Raw genomic sequence first — 21,268 nt, 5'->3', positions numbered from 1 at the left:
CAAAAATCTTATGATACATTTAGGGTTGTCCCGATACCGATAATTTTGTACCGGTACCAAATTTTACACTTTTCGATCATTTTTAAAACAAAAAATGGCATTATTGGCTTTATATTAACAAAAAGATTAAATGATACATTAAACATATGTTTATTATTGCAATCCAAGAACAGTTTTGGCATGAAATAAGATAGTGAACATACTAGACAACGTCTCTTTTAGTGGACTGTGCGCTGTAGATCATCCTCTCTCAATATACAATATTTGGTCATGCACAGCCATTCCAGACAACATTGTAACACAATGAATCCCACTTTTATTTGAAACATCATCCGATCCGAAATGGGCTGTCAACATAACGTTAACATTATATTATGCTGACGTGACTAACGTTGGTTTTACCTGAATGAACTTGATGTGAAACGCTGTCGGTATAATATTGTTGTATTAGTCAAGCTCGTTCACAGATATCAAGCCCTACACGGAAAACACGCACTGTGCTTAGGCTTCGCGATCTGTGGAGGGACCTGTTTTGCGTGAAGAAGCACATGCTATATGTAATTGATTGAATGACAAGGCGCTTCATATAAAATTTTACCCCAAACTTATTCCTGGCCACGTCATACCCTGTCACTGATAAGACTACATGGGCGATGCAGAGCACCGCAAGGGCCCTATTGAAATTGCTCTCTTTTTACCTCTATACTTTTTGAGGCCCTTAACCTGCACAAAAAGTCCCCATATTTTGCAGGCGTGTCAGGTATGGCGAAAAATGTTATATTTTTGGGGGTCCCGAAAATGAAATTTCAAACTTGGCTACTATAAAAAGAGAACAAATTAGCCCCGCTGATCAGGTTCATGTATCGAAAAGAAAATCGGAAGTCGGCAGTCGCCCATCTTGGTCTTCGTCTTCCTTTTTTCTGCACAAAAAGAATGGGTTGTACTTAAACTCCTCCCTAGGGACTTTGGCCAAATGAGTCGCGTTTGAATTTACAGATACTACACATAGAGGTGATACATTTCGAACACATTTTTCCTACAACATAAGATGTGGGCGTCGTATGGTGCAGAACTTTGCTCCGATGGTTTTGGGCCTTTTTCAGTGAAAAAAAATGGCTCGTACTTAAACCCCTCCTAGGGACTTTGATCGATTCAGTCGCGGTTAAAATTACAAATACTACACATATAGGTGATGATAAATTGCAAACAAATAGAGCCTATCCAGCTCCACTCTGGTGGAAGGTTTGATAGTTAACTTTTCTGAGAAACAGCATTTTTCAAACTGATGTCAACATGTGCACTGTGGAGGATACTTCCTCTCGGAAAGTAAAAGTTGAAAGACAATAAAGTGAACATTATTGTTTTACACTGGATGTTTTCATTGTCACTTTAAAATCACTCAAGTGTAAGTTGTTTTTAATTACTTGCTTGAAACAGTTGATGCCCCGGCACAATTATTAGCACTTAAAAATACATTTTTGTAGTAATACATATGATTAGAATATTTGAGCATTATGTTCGCGTTCAATTACAGTAAGTGTGTTTGTCCTAAATATTCCGGGTACTTATTTTATATACTATAACGTTTTTAAGTTTTTTGGGGGGGACATATACCACAATAACATCGTACCGTGAGATTTTGATACCGTTACATCACTAATATATATGTGAAGTGAAGTGAAGTGAATTACATTTATATAGCGCTTTTTCTCAAGTGACTCAAAGCGCTTTACATTGTGAAACCCAATATCTAAGTTACATTTAAACCAGTGTGGGTGGCCCTGGGAGCAGGTGGGTAAAGTGTCTTGCCCAAGGACACAACGGCAGTGACTAGGATGGCGGAAGCGGGGATCGAACCTGCAACCCTCAAGTTGCTGGCACGGCCGCTCTACCAACCGAGCTATACCGTACCGTTATAAATATAATGTATAAATATATACAATAAATAAATATAATCACAGTTTGCGCAGGGGTAGATCTTGGCTTGGGGACCACTGGTTTACAAGTTCCATTCCTATGACAAAGTTGCAAGTGGACTTTTATTAAAACCAGTAACAAGAAACTTAATTACAAAATTAAATTAAAACAGTAAAAAAGATACAAGTTATTACTGTTGATTTTATTGGAACAAATCACATGTTCAAGGATACCATCTTCATGCTTGATGATGGTTGCGGCCATAGACAATCTAAAACAACCATGCTAAGTGGTGTGTCATAATTTGTTGCCCAGATCATGTTTTGTTTAGTTTTTGACTCCCTCAGTTTTGTTTTCAGCACCCTTGGGTTTGTGTGTTTTTGGTTACCATGGTTGCTGATTAGTTTCACCTGCCACTAATCAGAGAGCTACCAATTCCTGTTTTTTCATCACATTCAGGCTGGCTGTCTTCTTTGCCCAGTGCAACGATTACGTTTACTTTTTTGATTCCTGAGCAAGCTTTGCCATTTGTTTGCCTGTTTCTATGCTAAGCTTTCGTGCTAGCTTTTTCCTTAGCTTCCCGTGCTATCGGCAAGCTTCTCTTTTGTTTGTATCCTGACTGATTTATGAACAATAAATCATTTCCTTAGGTGCATCCTGGGAGAACGATCCGCGCAATACCATGAAACCACGTCGTAACATGGCGGCTACTTTCTACCTACACTCTCCTAGCATGATGTCTAATTCCACTTCGTTGGGGATGGTTTTCATTTTTTTTGCCACACTACCAATACAGTATGCCATGATGAAGGGGGATGTTGGCAAAGGAGTGTCGCTAAGTGCGACTGCTTAATCTTCCGCCACGCGCAGGCAACTCGTTTTTTGTACCAAACCGCTTATTATAATACGTAATCCGTGGGAGTGTGTCGTAAACACCAAAGGTAAAGCGAAGTCCGCCTAACTTCAGTGTTCACTTTGCAGCAGCGCCATCACAAAGCTTTGCTGTCCTCAATATCCTCTCACCTCATCAATAGCCACTGACCCTCGTTATCTTCCTTCTTTCTTACTGCCAAGCAGTTTCCCATTAAGCTATTTTTAAGTGGAAAACCTGACCTTTGTAAACAAAGGTGAACAGAACCGTACAAGTACTTTGCAGTAAAAAAGCGGCATTGGTGCAAAAGCCTTTTAATTTGTGTATTTCCCTGTGCAGCGATGAAGCTAATGAACTTGAAGCAGACAGCTGTGATAATGAAGTGCATATCTTTTGATTTTTGCTAATCTTTCCCGTTGTCTATTAGTGTTGCAAGATAGCGTCTGGTACAATTTGAGGTACCTGACAAAATGTGTTGGATCTTTGTTGTTGTTTACATTTATTTCTAACATGTTACTCTTCCGATATGATACATCACATGTGTTCAGTTTAACATGACAACATGTTTGAAAAGAAGTGGAAAGAAGCAAAATCTATTTAATCCTACCCGTTTGCTACGTTTGTGCACTTCCTGTTCTTCAATCTTAACAAATAAATCAATGAATAAAAAAATAACAGTTCTCATGAATAAATAGTTGAGTAAATTATGATTCACATAATACAATGAATATGACTATCTTATTTTCATTAAGTTTCAAGTTGTTTACCAGGACTCTTCTTCTTTGTGTCACGACTTGGTCCTTGGCGTGGATTGTTTTTCCGAGGTGCAAAGCAACTTGACTGGACACGGCTTGGAGGTGAGTACATTATTTAATATAAGGACAATAAAAAGGAATAAATAAAAGGCGCTCACAGAGGAGGTAACAAACTTGGCTATGAAACAAAAGACATGCACTTGGGCATAAAAACTATAAACATTAAATCAAAACTTACTTGGCATGAGATGAAACAAGAACTATGGTAAACAGGTGCAGAGCATAAATTTGTGTGGAGAAGGTGTGATGTCGCCAGGACGAACAACAGAAACAGAAAAGCTTATATAGTGACATGATAAGTGAAAACAGGTGCGTGACATGACAATGTGAACCAGGTGAAACTAATGGTTGCTATGGTGACAAAGCAAGGGAGTGAAGACAAGAACTAAAAAGTGTACAAAAACCAAGCAAAACAAAAACAAGATCAACACAGACATGACAGAGCCCCCCCCTTACGGACAGATCCCAGATGTCCAAAACAAACAAAACAAGGCAGGATCGAGAGTCATGGGAGGGCGGGAGGGGGACATGGCCGTGGGTCGCCAGACCAGGTGTCCCCGAATCCACCGGGGCAGGATCAGGTGGCGGCGACGCGTAGACCGCCGCTGTACCTGACGAGGTGGGCGACCCGGGAATGGCCATATCCATGGCCGATGAGGAGGTGGGCGCACTTGGCGTGGCGGACGACCAGGCAGTGGCCACCTTCGTGGCAGACGAGGAGGCAGGCGTGTCGTCGTCATGGCAGGCGGCGAAGCTTGGCGTGGCGCGTCAGGCGGCGAAGCTTGGCGTGGCGGGTCTTGGCGAGGGTCTTGGTCTTGGTCTTGGCGGGGGTCTTGGTCTTGGCGGGGGTCTTGGTCTTGGTCTTGGCATGGTTGGTCTTGGTCTTGGACTTGGCGTGGTTGGTCTTGGACTTGGACTTGGCGTGGTTGGTCTTGGACTTGGACTTGGCGTGGTTGGTCTTGGACTTGGACTTGGCGTGGTTGGTCTTGGACTTGGCGTGGTTGGTCTTGGACTTGGCATGGTTGGTCTTGGACTTGGTCTTGGTGTGGCGGTGCTTGGACTTGGTCTTGGTTTGGGGGTGCTTGGTTTTGGCGTGGAGCTGCGACTGGCGGCACTGGGCGTCGTGGAGCTGCGACTGGCGGCACTGGGCGTCGTGGAGCTGCGACTGGCGGCACTGGGCGTCGTGGAGCTGCGACTGGCGGCACTGGGCGTCGTGGAGCTGCGACTGGCGGCACTGGGCGTCGTGGAGCTGCGACTGGCGGCACTGGGCGTCGTGAAGCTGCGACTGGCGGCACTAGGCGTCGTGAAGCTGCGACTGGCGGCACTAGGCGTCGTGAAGCTGCGACTGGCGGCACTTGGCGTCGTGAAGCTGCGACTGGCGGCACTTGGCGTCGTGAAGCTGCGACTGGCGGCACTTGGCGTCGTGAAGCTGCGACTGGCGGCACTTGGCGTCGTGAAGCTGCGACTGGCGGCACTTGGTGTCGTGAAGCTGCGACTGGCGGCACTTGGCGTTGTGAAGCTGCGACTGGCGGCACTTGGCGTCGTGAAGCTGCGACTGGCGGCACTTGGCGTCGTGAAGCTGCGACTGGCGGCGCTTGGCGTCGTGAAGCTGCGACTGGCGGCGCTTGGCGTGGAGCAGGTACTGGTGGCGCTTGGCGTGGAGCAGGTACTGGTGGTGCTTGGCGTGGTGGGGCTTGGCGTGGAGCTGGGCGTGGAGCAGGTGGAGGTGGCCTAGCTGGAGGCTGTGGCTTGGCAGGTCGAAAGACTAGTGGTGGGGGCCGTGCTGGTGGCTGTGGGTTGGCAGGTCGAAAGACTGGTGGTGGTGGTCGTGCTGGGGGCTGTGGCTTGGCATGACAAAATTCAGGTGGTGGTGGCCGAGCTGGAGGCTGTGGCTTGGCATGGCGAAGCTGACCCACCCCACCTGAACAATTCCCAGCCCTAGCCCCCCCCTCAAGGAGCGGATCCCAGACGCGCTCCCCGCGGTCTGGAACCGTCTTTTGGGGTGGGTGGAGGGAGGTCGGAAGGGGGGCAGAATCCTCCCCTCCAAACTGTCCAAAAGTCTCTCTTTTTCTACCTGGGACTTTGAGTGAGAAATTTATTTTTTGTGACATGGGCGTGACTTGAGTCCTGGGGGGCGGGACATGAAAACTGGGTGACTGTGATTGACATGCTCTTATTTCTAAAAACATGTTTTGATAGTGCTCTATTTTGGACTTAGAGTCTTTTGTTGGGGGCGGGTGACCAAAAGAAAAAGAGTTCAGAAAAAAAAAATCCTGGTCTGTGATGTCATCCTGGGGAAGCCGGGCAGGCTGCGGCCCATTTCCGCCCGGAGGGGGAGGAGCTTGCAGGAGCGCCGCGTTCTGTCCGCTCACCTTCCCTGACGTCCTCTGTCTGGAGCGGCGCTTCCGGGACTGCAGTGACGCAGCGCCATCCTCGGACCAAATGGAGCTAATCGGAATTAGCTTGCCATTTGGCCCCCACATCAAATCTCGGTCCCCCATGGCACCTAGCGCTTCCCACCTTCCTTCCTCCATCCTCCAAGTTGCTTGCGGAAAAACGGATTGCTGGCGACATCTGTCACGACTTGATCCTTGGCGTGGATTGTTTTTCCGTGGTGCAAAGCAACTTAACTGGACATGACGTGCAGGTGAGGACATGTTTTAATATTTAAACTCAAAAGGCTCAAAAGGGTATAAACAAAAGGCGCTCACAGCGGAGGTAAAAAACTTGACTAGGAAAACAAAAGACATGCACTTGGGCATAAAAACTATAAACATTAAATCAAAACTTACTTGGCATGAGATGAAACAAGAACTATGGTAAACAGGTGCAGAGCATAAATTTGTGTGGAGAAGGTGTGATGTCGCCAGGACGAACAACAGAAACAGAAAAGCTTATATAGTGACATGATAAGTGAAAACAGGTGCGTGACTAACCGTGAACAGGTGCGTGACATGACAATGTGAACCAGGTGAAACTAATGGTTGCTATGGTGACAAAGCAAGGGAGTGAAGACAAGAACTAAAAAGTGTCCAAAAACCAAGCAAAACAAAAACAAGATCAACACAGACATGACACTTTGTATTTAGTAAACACTTTAGGTTTGAACTGTTTCCTAAACGGGATAGTGACTTTTTGCTTAAACCATTCCATAATGTCATTCCATATAGTGTCTGATATGCTAAAGGTTTTAAGTGTTGTACGTGCATACAAATTAAGTTAGCTTTTTCTCTTTAGGTTATATTTCTCTTTTGTTGAGATTAATAGTTGTACGTACTTGGGTAGCAGGTTATAGTTTGCTTTGTGCGTAACATTAGCCAAATCATTGAATTTGAATATTTTTTATTTACTTAATAAAAGGTTTAAGGATATTCTCGATATCCGAATATTATGATCTGATTGAAATATGAAGGGGTTGGATGGGTAACGGGCCACATATAGCCACAGTGGTACTGATAGTGGGTAAAACAGTAGAAACTATTTGCAATAAATGTTAATAATAATAACTTTAAATATATCGGGCAGCACGGTGGAACAGGGGTCAGTGCGTCTGCCTCACAATGCGAAGGTCCTGAGTTCAATCCCGGGCTCGGGATCTTTCTGTGTGGAGTTTGCATGTTCTCCCCGTGACTGCGTGGGTTCCCTCCGGGTACTCCGGCTTCCTCCCACCTCCAAAAACATGCACCTGGGGATAGGTTGATTAGCAACACTAAATTGGCACTATAGTGTGTGAATTTGAGTGTGAATGTTGACTGTCTATCTGTGTTGGCCCTGCGATGAGGTGGCGACTTTGTCCAGAGTGTACCCAGCCTTCCGCCCGAATGCAGCTGAGATAGGCTCCAGCGACCCCAAAAGGGACAAGCGGTAGAAAGTGGATTGATGGAACTTTAAATATGAATTCAATAGTCTTAAAAGTGACTTAAATTAGGTGTTTCAATATCTTTGCTGCCTCAATATTAAAAAACATTTAATGTTCCTGGTATACACTGAGGAAAGCAAGCAATTTTTGTGGGTATCATTAAAACAAAGCAGTAAAGTCATTGAAGCACAACGTTTGACAGTAGAAGAGGAAGAAAGTACAGGGTGCATCATGGGTAATTTATTTTGGCAATATGACTAAAACATTATTAATTTTGTTATATTTCCAAACTAGGGCAATACATCTTTGGACACAAGACAGCTTTTGGGGCAAAAAGCTAAGTGAGTTGAATGACTCACAAAAGTAGTTTTTGCTTTTTGTTTTGCTAATTTGCACTATTGACTTGTAGATGGCCAATTTAGTGTTGCCAATCCTGTGAGTGTGAATGTTGTCTGTCTATCCGTGTTGGCCCTGCGATGAGGTGGCGACTTGTCCAGGGTGTACCCCGCCTACTGCCCGAATGCAGCTGAGATAACAACCAAACCTACCCCCCCTCCTCATCCCACCCTCCGGATTGTAAATAATGTAAATAATTCAATGTATATACTCTGATGATTATCTTGTGTGATGACTATATTATGATGATAGTATATATACTGTATGTATCATGAATCAATTTAAGTGGACAAGTTGAAAAACTTATTCGGGTGTTACCATTTAGTGGTCAATTGTACGGAATATGTACTTCACTGTGCAATCTACTAATAAAAGTCTCAATCAATCCAGCGACCCCAAAAGGGAAAAGCGGTAGAAAATGGATGTATAGATGGACTTGTGCTTCAACAATTGAATAATATACAAACCCCGTTTCCATATGAGTTGGGAAATTGTGTTAATGTAAATATAAACGGAATACAATGATTTGTAAATCCTTTTCAACCCATATTCAATTGAATGCACTACAAAGACAAGATATTTGATGTTCAAACTCATAAACTTTATTTTTTTTTTGCAAATAATAATTAACTTAGAATTTCATGGCTGCAACACGTGCCAAAGTAGTTGGGAAAGGGCATGTTCACCACTGTGTTACATGACCTTTCCTTTTAACAACACTCAGTAAACGATTGGGAACTGAGGAGACACATTTTTTAAGCTTCTCAGGTGGAATTCTTTCCCATTCTTGCTTGATGTACAGCTTAAGTTGTTCAACAGTCCGGGGGTCTCCGTTGTGGTATTTTAGGCTTCATAATGCGCCACACATTTTCAATGAGGGACAGGTCTGGACTACAGGCAGGCCAGTCTAGTACCCGCACTCTTTTACTATGAAGCCACGTTGATGTAACACGTGGCTTGGCATTGTCTTGGTGAAATAAGCAGGGGCGTCCATGGTAACGTTGCTTGTATGGCAACATATGTTTCTTTCAAAACCTGTATGTACCTTTCAGCATTAATGGCGCCTTCACAGATGTGTAAGTTACCCATGTCTTGGGCACTAATACACCCCCATACCATCACAGATGCTGGCTTTTCAACTTTGCGCCTATAACAATCCGGATGGTTCTTTTCCTCTTTGGTCCGGAGGACACGACGTCCACAGTTTCCAAAAACAATTTGAAATGTGGACTCGTCAGTCCACATAACACTTTTCCACTTTGTATCAGTCCATCTTAGATGAGCTCAGGCCCAGCGAAGCCGACGGCGTTTCTGGGTGTTGTTGATAAACGGTTTTCGCTTTGCATAGGAGAGTTTTAACTTGCACTTACAGATGTAGCGACCAACTATATACTGTAAAAAAAATTCTGTAAAAAAACGGTAATCTACTGGCAGCTACGGCTGCCAAAGCCTAACCTATTGTAAACCAAATAATGATCAAAAACATTATATTTACAGAAATTTTCCTGAAACGTTTTGTGGAAAAATATCGTAATTTTACAGATTTTTACAAAATTATTAAGCTCAACCACCTTTTAATAAAGTGACGATGCAAACAGTTCTACAGAAAAATACCTTTATTCTACAGAGTTTTTCCAAATTATTACGATCAAACACCTTTAATGAAGTGACAATGCTGGCAGTTCCACAGAAAAATACCATTATTTTACAGATTTTTTCTGAATGATTAAAATCAACCACCTTTAATAAAGTGACGATGCAAACAGTTCTGCAGAAAAACACCTTTATTCTACAGCATGGGTGTCAAACTCTGGCCCGCGGGCCAAATTTGGCCCACCGTGTAATTTCACTTGGCCCTTGAGGCAATATCAAATTAACACTAAAGCTGGCCTGCCGATCTTCCCGGGAGTCTTCCAAACGCCAGCCAGCCAGCGAGCGAGCGAGCCAGCGAGCGAGCGCTGGCCCAGTCACATAATATGTGCGGCTTCTGCACGCACACACATTAGAATGCAACGCATACTTCATCAACAGCGATACAGGTTACACTGAGGGTAGAAGAATAAAAAACTTTAACACTGTTAGAAATATACGCCACACTGAATCCACACCAAACCAGAACCCTTTGCAGCACTAACTCTTCGGGGACGCTACAAGGTGTGTGTGTGTGGTGTGGGGGTGTGTGTGTGTGGGGGGGTTAGGTGCTAGCGGGGGTGTATTTTGTAGCGTCCCGGAAGAGTTAGTGCTGCAAAGGATTCTGGGTATTTGTTCTATTGTGTTTATGTTGTGTTACGGTGCGGATGTTCTCCCGAAATGTGTTTGTCATTCTTGTTTGGTGTGGATTCACAGTGTGGCGTATATTTCTAACAGTGTTAAAGTTTTTTATACTGACACCCTCAGTGTAACCTGTATCGCTGTTGATGAAGTATGCGTTGCATTCGCTCGTGTGTGCGTACAGAAGCCGCACATATATTGTGACTGGGTCTGAACGATGTTAGAATGGATGAAAAGCGGACGTGACGATAGCTCGTAGAGTAGTGATGGGATCGGCAGTTCTTTTGACTGTACTGAATCACTAGAATCAGTTCGTTAAATTGATTCGTTCAAAAAATCCCTTCACCGAATCACCCCCCCCCCCCCCCAAAAAAAAAAAAATTGGGGGGGGGGGGGGGCGCGTGCGTAGTACAGACAGTACAGTGCAGACATTCGTGCACTGCGTAGGGACTCGCGTTAATCTAACAACAACAACAGTTGCAGTAGAAGGGATAATAATAATAATAATAATAATAATATGAATCAGAATTTATCCCCAAGGAGAAATTTATTTTTGTTACAATAACTGTGTAAATAATAGCCTATGTATGTGTACATACATTAGTTATTATTTTTATTTTAAATCTTCTCAAAACAGTTTTCATGTGGCTTGTTTTCATGGGATCGGCAGTTCTTTTGACTGTACTAATCACTAGAATCAGTGACTGACAACGCCACACTGTGGCCGCAGTTCAGTATGTGTACCGAATCACTTCTGCAGTTCTTTTGACAGTACGAATCACTAGAATTAGTGACTGACAACGCCACACTGTGGCCGCAGTTCAGTTCGTGAACCGAATCACTTCTGCAGTTCTTTTGACAGTACGAATCACTAGAATCAGTGACTGACAACGCCACACTGTGGCCGCAGTTCAGTACGTGAACCGAATCACTTCTGCAGTTCTTTTGACTGTACGAATCACTAGAATCAGTGACTGACACAGCGCCACACTGTGGCCGCAGTTCAGTACGTGTAACGAATCACTTCTGCAGCAGCAGTACAGTTTAATTGCAAATCAGCATTATTATAATGATGATGATAGCTACTAAACAACAACAACAACAGTTGCAGTAGAATGGATAATAATAATAATAATAATAATATGAATCAGAATTGATCCCCAAGGAGAAATTTATTTTTGTTACAATAACTGTGTAAATAATAGCCTATGCATGTGTACATACATTAGTTATTATTTTTATTTTAAATCTTCTCAAAACAGCCTGCCCTACACGTTACCCTCCGCCCCTCCCCCTCGCGTCGCTGCTGCTCAGCCTGAACGGATTTTCTTTAACTTTATGTGTTGAGATAATGGGGACGTGTGTTTGTTTTCATGTGGCTTGAGTCAACATTAGCAGTTAGCTTGGAGACTGAATGGAGAACGGATGCCAATGGCATGAAACATATCCCCGCGACAGGGGGAGAATCACTCGCGGCATTGGGGCAAGCAGAGCAGAGAGCGAGAGCGTTGACGTTCACTGAGTGATTCATGTCGTTAATCCGCGGTGAACGAATCGTTCGCTCAGTCCCTCTCCCCGCCCTCTCATTGGCTGCGTCGTTCGCCGACGTCGAGGGTTCCGTGAGTCACAGAATGCGCCAGTTCCACTCATACCGGCATGGTCGCGGCGGAGCTCAATTGATTGATTGAGACTTTTATTAGTAGGTTGCACAGTGAAGTACATATTCCGTACAAGTGACCACTAAATGGTAACACCCGAAGAAGTTTTTCAACTTGTTTAAGTCGGGGTCCACTTAAATTGATTCATGATACAGATATATACTATCATATATACTATCATCATAATACAGTCATCACACAAGATAATCACATTGAATTATTTACATTATCTACAATCAGGGGTGTGGAGGGAGGGGTGGGGGGGGGGGGGACTGAGAAAGGAACGCATCAGTTCATGAAGTGATTTGGTTCAGTACGTTCACTCAAAAGATTCGTTCTTTCGAACGAATCGTTCGCAAACGACACAACACAATCGTAGAGTACGTTAAAGGTTAATTTGTTCAACCTTGGCCCGCGGCTTTGTTCAGTTTTAAATTTTGGCCCACTCTGTATTTGAGTTTGACACCCCTGATTGTTAGTATGGACATAGACTTTTATATAACGAGCTACATATTTAATGAAAGATAATTACTGTAATTTTACATGAAATTGAACGTAATTTAAGAAAACAGAAAATGATATGTTCAATTAATTTGGTATTTTTCTGTAAAAAAAATAGAAATATACACTACCGTTCAAAAGTTTGGGGTCACATTGAAATGTCCTTATTTTTGAAGGAAAAGCACTGTACTTTTCAATGAAGATAACTTTAAACTAGTCTTAACTTTAAAGAAATACACTATACATTGCTAATGTGGTAAATGACTATTCTAGCTGCAAATGTCTGGTTTTTGGTGCAATATCTACATAGGTGTATAGAGGCCCATTTCCAGCAACTATAATTCCAGTGTTCTAATGGTACAACGTGTTTGCTCATTGACTCAGAAGGCTAATTGATTATTAGAAAACCCTTGTGCAATCATGTTCACACATCTGAAAACAGTTTAGCTCATTACAGAAGCTACAAAACTGACCTTCCTTTGAGCAGATTGAGTTTCTGGAGCATCACATTTGTGGGGTCAATTAAACGCTCAAAATGGCCAGAAAAAGAGAACTTTCATCTGAAACTCGACTGTCTATTCTTGTTCTTAGAAATGAAGGCTATTCCACAAAATTGTTTGGGTGACCCCTAACTTTTGAACGATAGTGTACATAGTTTGTCATTACTGGCATATTATTTAAAATAACAGGCGGATTGTTTATTTACAGATAATGTCTTCAATTCTACAGTTTTATAAACTATTTAAAAAAAAAAAGAAAAATTACGGTAGAAATTTAGAGTAAATTAACCATAAACATAGGATTTTTTTTACAGTGCATAGGAGAGTTTTAACTTGCACTTACAGATTTAGCGACCAACTGTAGTTACTGACAGTGGGTTTCTGAAGTGTTCCTGAGCCCATGTGGTGATATCCTTTACACACTGATGTCGCTTGTTGATGCAGTACAGCCTGAGGGATCGAAGGTCACGGGGTTAGCTGCTTACATGCAGTGATTTCTCCAGATTCTCTGAACCCTTTGATGATATTACGGACCGTAGATGGTGAAATCCCTAAATTCCTTGCAATAGCTGGTTGAGAAAGGTTTTTCTTAAACTGTTCAACAATTTGCTCACACATTTGTTGACAAAGTGGTGACCCTCGCCCCACCCTTGTTTGTGAATGACTGAGCATTTCATGGAATCTACTTTTATACCCAATCATGGCACCCACCTGTTCCCAATTAGCCTGTTCACCTGTGGGATGTTCCAAATAAGTGTTTGATGAGCATTCCTCAACTTTATCAGTATTTATTGCCACCTTTCCCAACTTCTTTGTCACGTGTTGCTGGCATCAAATTCTAAATGTAATGATTATTTGCAGGGCAGCACGGTGGCAGAGGGGTTAGTGCGTCTGCCTCACAATACGAAGGTCCTGAGTAGTCGTGAGTTCAATCCCGGCCTCGGGATCTTTCTGTGTGGAGTTTGCATGTTCTCCCCGTGACTGCGTGGGTTCCCTCCGGGTACTCCGGCTTCCTCCCACCTCCAAAGACATGCACCTGGGGATAGGTTGATTGGCGACACTAAATTGGCCCTAGTGTGTGAATGTTATCTGTCTATCTGTGTTGGCCCTGCGATGAGGTGGCGACTTGTCCAGGGTGTACCCCGCCTTCCGCCCGATTGTAGCTGAGATAGGCTCCAGCGCCCCCCGCGACCCCGGAGGGAATAAGCGGTAGAAAATGGATGGATGGATGGATGGATGACTATTTGCAAAAAAAATGTTTATCAGTCTGAACATCAAATATGTTGTCTTTGTAGCATATTCAACTGAATATGGGTTAAAAATTATTTGCAAATAATTGTACTCCATTTATATTTACATCTAACACAATTTCCCAACTTATATGGAAACGGGGTTTGTAATTGTTTGTTGATCTTTTTTCGTATGCCAAAAATCTTTGTCCTCTGTGTTTTTATTCTGATTATAATGATGAACAAATTAATTAAGGCAAAAAATACAAACTCGTTTAAGGATCTAAAAATGTTTTCACCCAACCTTATTATACACCTGCTACTAAAGCGAGGTGGGCTAACATGAAACGCAACAAGACGTTTATGTCAGCGTGTCTACAGTCTGGGCGTGTTGCTTTGTGTTGTTTGACCGACGTCTGGCTGCAGCCAATCAGCGCGAGCAGTGACTTGGCCACGTGACAGGAAGTGGATGCTCGTGCGGCGCGGGGCATTTATAGACGCTGAAGCGGAAGCAGTCGGGCGCCATTTCAGTGCGGAGTTGCTGTTCGCTGCGTCGTCCCCCCCGGCGAGCAGTGGCGACAGCCCAGCCGCCTTTAATTGGATCGTACCAACACGCAAGCCGATGGAAGCGGCCCTAAATCTGCCACACGGAAGGTAACAGCATTGCTTTGTCGGGTCCTCCCCGTCGATGTACGGCAGGAAGGTGTTTTTAGAGCCCGGGAGGGATGCTAGCGTTGAACCGCAGCCTAGCATTATGTTCCTAGTTACTGTTGCTAGCACTAGCATGGCGATGAACCTCGGTGAGCTAGCCATCACACTTCTGTCTTGACATAGCTGCCTTTTAGCACCCTTTACGTGCATCCATTTTCCCCGTCGGAGAAGATGGTGCCGAATAAAAGTGCGGATGACAGTTGCAACCCCGGCGACTCCCCATTCGTTGTTCACTCCCCCCTCTAGGGCTGATGTGGTCTGCTGCCTCCAATCGGTCTCCCAAATCCTGTCACGTATCCCCTCATTCATACCTGTGCTCGTCCAAGTCAGCAAACCGGTCATATTTTTCACGGGTGTATTTGCTAATGTCTGCTTGTGAGGACGGCTTTGCTGTAGCTCGTCTTCGAAGCTTTCAAAACATTACGACACTTAAACAATTTGAGTGTTGTGCACTTTTTGAGTCTATTTATCGTGACCCCCAAATCGGCGTCGTATTATTGAAGCGGTGTTTACAAACAACGAGGGCGGGGCTGCGTACCACGTGACCACTAGCTGCCGTACGCGGATGAAAACGAATAATTTAGCGGAATCGTTTTTTACATAAAGTATATATTCACCAAATTAGTATTTTATTGGCGTATTTCCCGAACGGTTTGAACCCAGTAATAAATGTCGAGTTGAGTTGAGTTTATTTCGAACATGCATGCATACAACCTGATACATCACAATTTCCTGTTTCTCTATTCAACATGTTCGAAAGGGATTAGGAAGGAGCAGAGTTTATTTATTTTATTTTATTATATTATTATTATTTTATTTTTTAAAATTAAATCAACATAAAAAACACAAGATACACTTACAATTAGTGCACCAACCCCAAAAACCTCACTTGCCCATTTACACTCATTCACACAAAAGGGGTTGTTTCTTTCTGTTTTTAAATTTCTGGTTCCTACAATATAGAACAATACAGTCTGCAAGGGATACAGTCCTTGAAGCACACATGATTGTGTGTGCTGCTGGTCCACTAACATTTTCATTAATTACTATTTTTTATGTAATTGTTTTTATATTGTTTTACTTTCTTACAACATGATACATCACAATTTCCGGTTTCTCTATTCAACATGTTCGAAAGGGATTAGGAAGAAGCAGAGTTTATTTAATCCTACCATTTTTCCTTTACATAGCAGTGGCTAAAACTTTTGTTCACTTCCTGTTCTCAATTTATTGACAATATACTCACATAAGTAATAACACAAAAAATAAATAAATAATAATTGGTGAAGTAAGTTATATTTCATATGGTGAATTGGGTAAGATTATGAAATGTGCTAAATAAGTAAAGAGGATCTGCACTTTTTGGGGAATTTTGCTTATCATTCACAATCCTAATGTAGGAGAAAAACACATGTTTTCTTTGTTTATGCATTCTAACTAGTAAATAAATGCGAGCAAAAGTCAAGTTGCTCTGTTCCATCTATAAAGCGCTAATAAAAAACATCCCAAAACCTCCATCTTCGTTTCAAATACACGCTGTAAGGCTATATGTAATGTAGTAACAATCACATACATAAAAACATGTAATATTTATATTTTGCTCTTTTTAAGCATACGGTGGCACAATTATTTCAGATGCATCACAACATTCTCTTTTCCTTTCAACAACAACACTACTAATCATGAAGACTTCATGAGAGACAACGGAGACTACTTTGGGACAAATGATAATGCGAAAACATTTTTTTTCAGTCCGAACATAACGAGGATGAGCTTCAAGTTTTAGAAGATGTGTGCCAAACAGATTAAGCTGTAGTGAAACAGTAAGCATCATTTAGCAGTATTGCTAAGTGCTGAACAAGATATACAAACTACAGATTAAGCTGTAGTGAAACAGTAAGCATCATTTAGCAGAATTGCTAAGTGCTGAACAAGATATACAAACTACGAACCTAATAAAACAATCACTTACTGTACAATGTCTGCTCTCATTGGGATGCCGACTGATGGGATGTTTATATCTTCTCGTTTAGATAAAGAATGAATCATAATCCTCACAAAGGGTTAAAAAATACAAAAGGTGTTGCAGACGAGCTTCTTTTTGTGTATTTCTCGCCATGTACTGGTTTAAGTTGAATGTCAAAGTTGACCAACTTTTTGGTTTATGTCCACAACCTCCAGGTGAGAGGCACAATTTTTAATCCAGAACAGTGGTTATCAAACTTTTTTCACCAATTACCACCTCAGAAAACACTTGGCCCCCCAGATACCACCCTAATGACCAACATTAAAATGCAGTAGTGTAGTAAGCCAAAGTATTCATTAAAAACAAAGCAGAGGTTTTATTTGACAAGCATATTTAATGTTTTTGGACACTGTAAAACGTTTGAACAGTAACACTGTTTAAATATAGGAAAAAAGCATGTTTTTAGTATTTTTTAATTTTATTTATATTGTAACAAACTGGGTCCCATGTTATGTCATGTTAAACATGTAGTTTATGCAATGTTTAACGAGTGTGTTACATGCAGCTTTCTCTGTCAGTGTTCGTCTTTGTTTACATGTGTTCTGCGTGTTGATTGACTGAGAGGCTGGGAAAGGGCAGAGAATGTGGACAATGTTCAGTTCCCACTCATGTTGTGTGATAGAAATGATGGAGTAAGACGGTTCTGTTTGTGTCCTAATTGTTTATTTTGGTGTCGACTGTGGCCTACAGTATTCGGATTGTAACGACTTCCATTGAAGGCTGATAAACCTTTGATAACGGCTCGATTCACGTCATTACAATATTTATGTTGCAGCCCTCTGCATCAATAAGCACAGCATTGAGTTCGACCGGTACAAATTTTATTTCTCACATTGTTTATTGTACTTTTTTCCACCGTTAAACTAAAACAAAAACATTACAATAACATTACTAGCATTTCTTACCATATCACAATCACTTATAGGGTACTGTATGGAGCCAGAACACTGCCAGTAAGATTTGGTATAAAAAAAAATGCCTGATATTCGGCGAAATTCCGTATGGAACAATACTTTGTTACATTTCCCCGCAGAGAGAAAAGAGAGACTTTAAAAAGTAAATGTAGCTGTATTTATTCATTTAAAACATTTAACACCAGACATGTAAAGCTTGGTGTGACATGAGTAACCGATTTGTGTTAAAATACGAGACTTCGACTGTTGTAATGTAATTCGGCGTTTCATCCTGTTGTTCTTCCGGGAAGGAGCCGATCATGTCCAGGCTGTGGAGACGACTTCATGCATGGAACATGTTTCAGCGTTTGGTAATAAAACCTTACATCTGATCTATATTTTTATTTCTATGTTTACACTTAAATAGCTGGACTCATGTCTTATTGTGTTCCTTATTGTTTTGTCAAGTAGTATTTTGGCTTGTATAAACACATTTGCTGACACTACCGCTATTGAGATTGATTTCCTGCCTTAATTGCAAATAATACGAAATAGGGGAATACATTCGCATATCCTAAATTATATTCCACATAATATTTATATGTACATTTGAAATTACAACCTACATTATATTTTTAAAACATCAACTGCTATAATGTAGAGCTGATGGATCTTTAAAATTAATTAAAAAAAAAATAGGCTGGACTTTTAGAGGAGACTTTTCTATTAACATTTACATTAAAACATATTTAAAAATAAGAGCAACAAGAACGACAAAGACGATCTCTGCCTTTTTGGGACATCTGGACTTCCTTCACAGGCGTGTCACTAAGAGCAGTGGTCCCCAACCACCGGGCCACAGATCGATTGGTACCGGGCCGCACAAGAAAAAAAAAAAGTTTTAAATTTTTTTTATTAAATCAACATAAAAAACACAAGATACACTTACAATTAGTGCACCAACCCAAAAAACCTCCCTCTCCATTATACTCATTCACACTCATTCGCACAAAAGGGTTGTTTCTTTCTGTTATTAATATTTCTGGTTCCTACATTATATATCAATATAGATCAATACAGTCTGCAGTAAGCACACATGATTGTATTTTTTTATGACAAAAAAAAAAAAAAAAAAAAAAAAAAATACCATCCCCCCTAAACTATGAATGAACACATGTGGAGTTATGTACTTAACAAAAAAAGGTGAAATAACTGAAAACATGTTTTATATTTTAGTTTATTTAAAATAGCCACCCTTTGCTCTGATTACTGTTTTTCACACTCTTGGCATTCTCTCGATGAGCTTCAAGAGGTAGTCACCTGAAAGGGTTTTCACTTCACAGGTGTCATAGTTTTGATGCCTTCAGTGACAATCTACAATGTAAATAGTCATGAAAATAAAGAAAAGGCAATACAATGAGAAGGTGTGTCCAAACTTTTGGCCTGTACTGTATATATATTTTTAATGCATTCTAACTCGTAAATAAAAAAAATAAGTCTGCTTACAATGGAGCCAATGGGGGGGTTCCTCTATACCAGTGGTTCTCAAATGGGGGTACGCGTACCCCTGGGGGTACTTGAAGGTATGCCAAGGGGTACGTGAGATTTTTTTAAATATTCTAAAAATAGCAACAATTCAAAAATCCTTTATAAATATATTTATTGAATAATACTTCAACAAAATAAATGTTTAGAATTAAGTTCATGAATCCAGATGGATCTCTATCCCCAAAGAGGGCACTTTAAGTTGATGATTACTTCTATGTGTAGAAATCTTTATTTATAAGTGAATCACTTATTTATTTTTCAACAAGTTTTTAGTTATTTTTATATCTTTTTTTCCAAATAGTTCAAGAAAGACCACTACAAATGAGCAATATTTTGCACTGTATGACAATTTAATAAATCAGAAACTGATGACATAGTGCTGTATTTTACTTTTTTATCTCTTTTTTTCAACCAAAAATGCTTTGCTCTGATTAGGGGGTACTTGAATTAAAAAAATGTTCACAGGGGGTACATCACTGAAAAAATGTTGAGAACCACTGCTCTATACCATCCATAAAACCCAATCAATAACCACCCAAAAAGTGCCAACAATACTCCATTTACATTTCGTGACTTGAATATTAACCAAGTATTTGTGATATTGTTATTATAAGCGCTAAAGCAGACTATTTATCATTTACTTATAGCGGCACCATGATCGCAAGCTTGTGTGGTGATGTTTACATCATCTAGTCATGAGCTGCTTCCCCTTGTGGAAGTTTATTCTATATCATAAATCATGCCTTTCACCTGGATAGTAGAAAGATGAGGACGTAATCTGGCAACTTGGTACACTTTGACAGCCAATTTAGACTTGAAAATGTAGAGAAAGACAGAGTCGTGTGGTTCCACCCTCTGTTTCGTAGCAAGGATTATGGGTCATTCTTCATCTAAATTGGACTATTACAAGACTCTATCAGTCAGCATCCTTATGAAGGAAGATATTGTATAGTAAGTGATGTTTTAGTGTGTTTGTTGGCTCTCATGAAGTCTGCAGTGAGTAATAATCAGTGTGGTTGTTGAAGGAAAAAGCGAATAGTGTGATACGTTTTTTAAATTAATGCGCCGCGTATGCCTAAAATAAGCAAAATACGTATATATTAAATGTTATTATGAATGTTTGTTTGTACATTATATATATACTTACATCATGTGAATTATATTTATATATAGTGAAGTGAAGTGTATTATATTTATATAGCGCTTTACTCTAGTGACTCAAAGCGCTTTTACATTGTGAAACCAGTGTTTCCCATAAACTGCCAAGATACCTGTGGCGGTGGGGGCGCGGCTATGGGCGTGGCTATGGGCGTGGTCACCATGACATCATCGACTAATTTGCATAATTTACTACAATGATTTGATTTTCTCTAAAAAGGCTAAAAAAATGTATACTTACTAATTAATAATAACAGTTTTGTTTTAAACGTCCATCCATCCATCCATCCATCCATCCATCCATCCATCCATCCATCCATCCATCCATCCATCCATCCATCCATCCATTTTACAATATAATTACAATACTTTATGTACATATTTATATACAGATTTGAACAATAAGTTATTCACTGAAATATATTTATTAATTGTGGTTCTTACAAAAAATACATCTTATAGAATATAAAATAATAACTAAATAATTTAACTTTAGCCTACTACTGCAACCATATTATTTACCAGCAACATAAAGTGAAACAGAGGCAGAGGTGTCCTGCCACAGTCAGTAACAAATAAACAGAAAACAGTAGTGGTGGTAGATAGACACAGAGCTTCATCAAACATCTGATCCACTGAACAAAGAGCTCCAAAAAATCTTGAACTTTAGACTGCCATCAGTTTTACTCCCTACACTTAACCATGTGTTTCCTACTGCCTGCAGACTTTGCACCCTTTGTTATATACACATGTTGTGTTTCTAATATAAATACATTTAATAAAGTCAAATACAAATAAGGCAACAAGAAAAGTATCCTACACTTCTCTTTTGTAAAGTAAATCTAAACAGCCGATATGGGCATCTACATCAACTATATGATTTGCCTGAGAAGCTGGAGAGGACAAAAAAAATAA

At 41.0% G+C, this 21,268-nt stretch overlaps 2 protein-coding genes across 3 annotated transcripts in view; both read left to right on the top strand.

Annotated features, from left to right (window-relative positions):
• Window positions 1–1,745, top strand: part of tap1 (transporter 1, ATP-binding cassette, sub-family B (MDR/TAP)) — a 33,560-nt gene extending 31,815 nt beyond the window's left edge. The window contains exon 13 of the mRNA XM_062062724.1: window positions 1–1,745. This exon is cut by the window's left edge and continues 790 nt beyond it. The gene's annotated coding sequence lies outside the window, so the exon portion shown is untranslated.
• Window positions 1,746–14,507: 12,762 nt separating this feature from the next.
• The window catches only part of LOC133659890 (bromodomain-containing protein 2-like), a 34,170-nt gene continuing 27,409 nt past the window's right edge, over window positions 14,508–21,268 (top strand). Inside the window, exon 1 of one of the 2 annotated variants that reach the window (XM_062062721.1) lies at window positions 14,508–14,671. In XM_062062721.1, the coding sequence (XP_061918705.1) occupies window positions 14,640–14,671 (32 nt within the window). In that variant the 5' untranslated portion in view covers window positions 14,508–14,639. The remainder of the gene's footprint in view (window positions 14,672–21,268) is intronic. The other variant, XM_062062722.1, reaches the window with a different exon arrangement.

The sequence above is a fragment of the Entelurus aequoreus genome, linkage group LG11, assembly GCF_033978785.1.
Source record: "Entelurus aequoreus isolate RoL-2023_Sb linkage group LG11, RoL_Eaeq_v1.1, whole genome shotgun sequence".
NCBI classification, from domain to species: domain Eukaryota; kingdom Metazoa; phylum Chordata; class Actinopteri; order Syngnathiformes; family Syngnathidae; genus Entelurus; species Entelurus aequoreus.
Note: the sequence above shows the minus strand (reverse complement) of the source record. Positions and strands in the feature narration are given on the sequence as shown.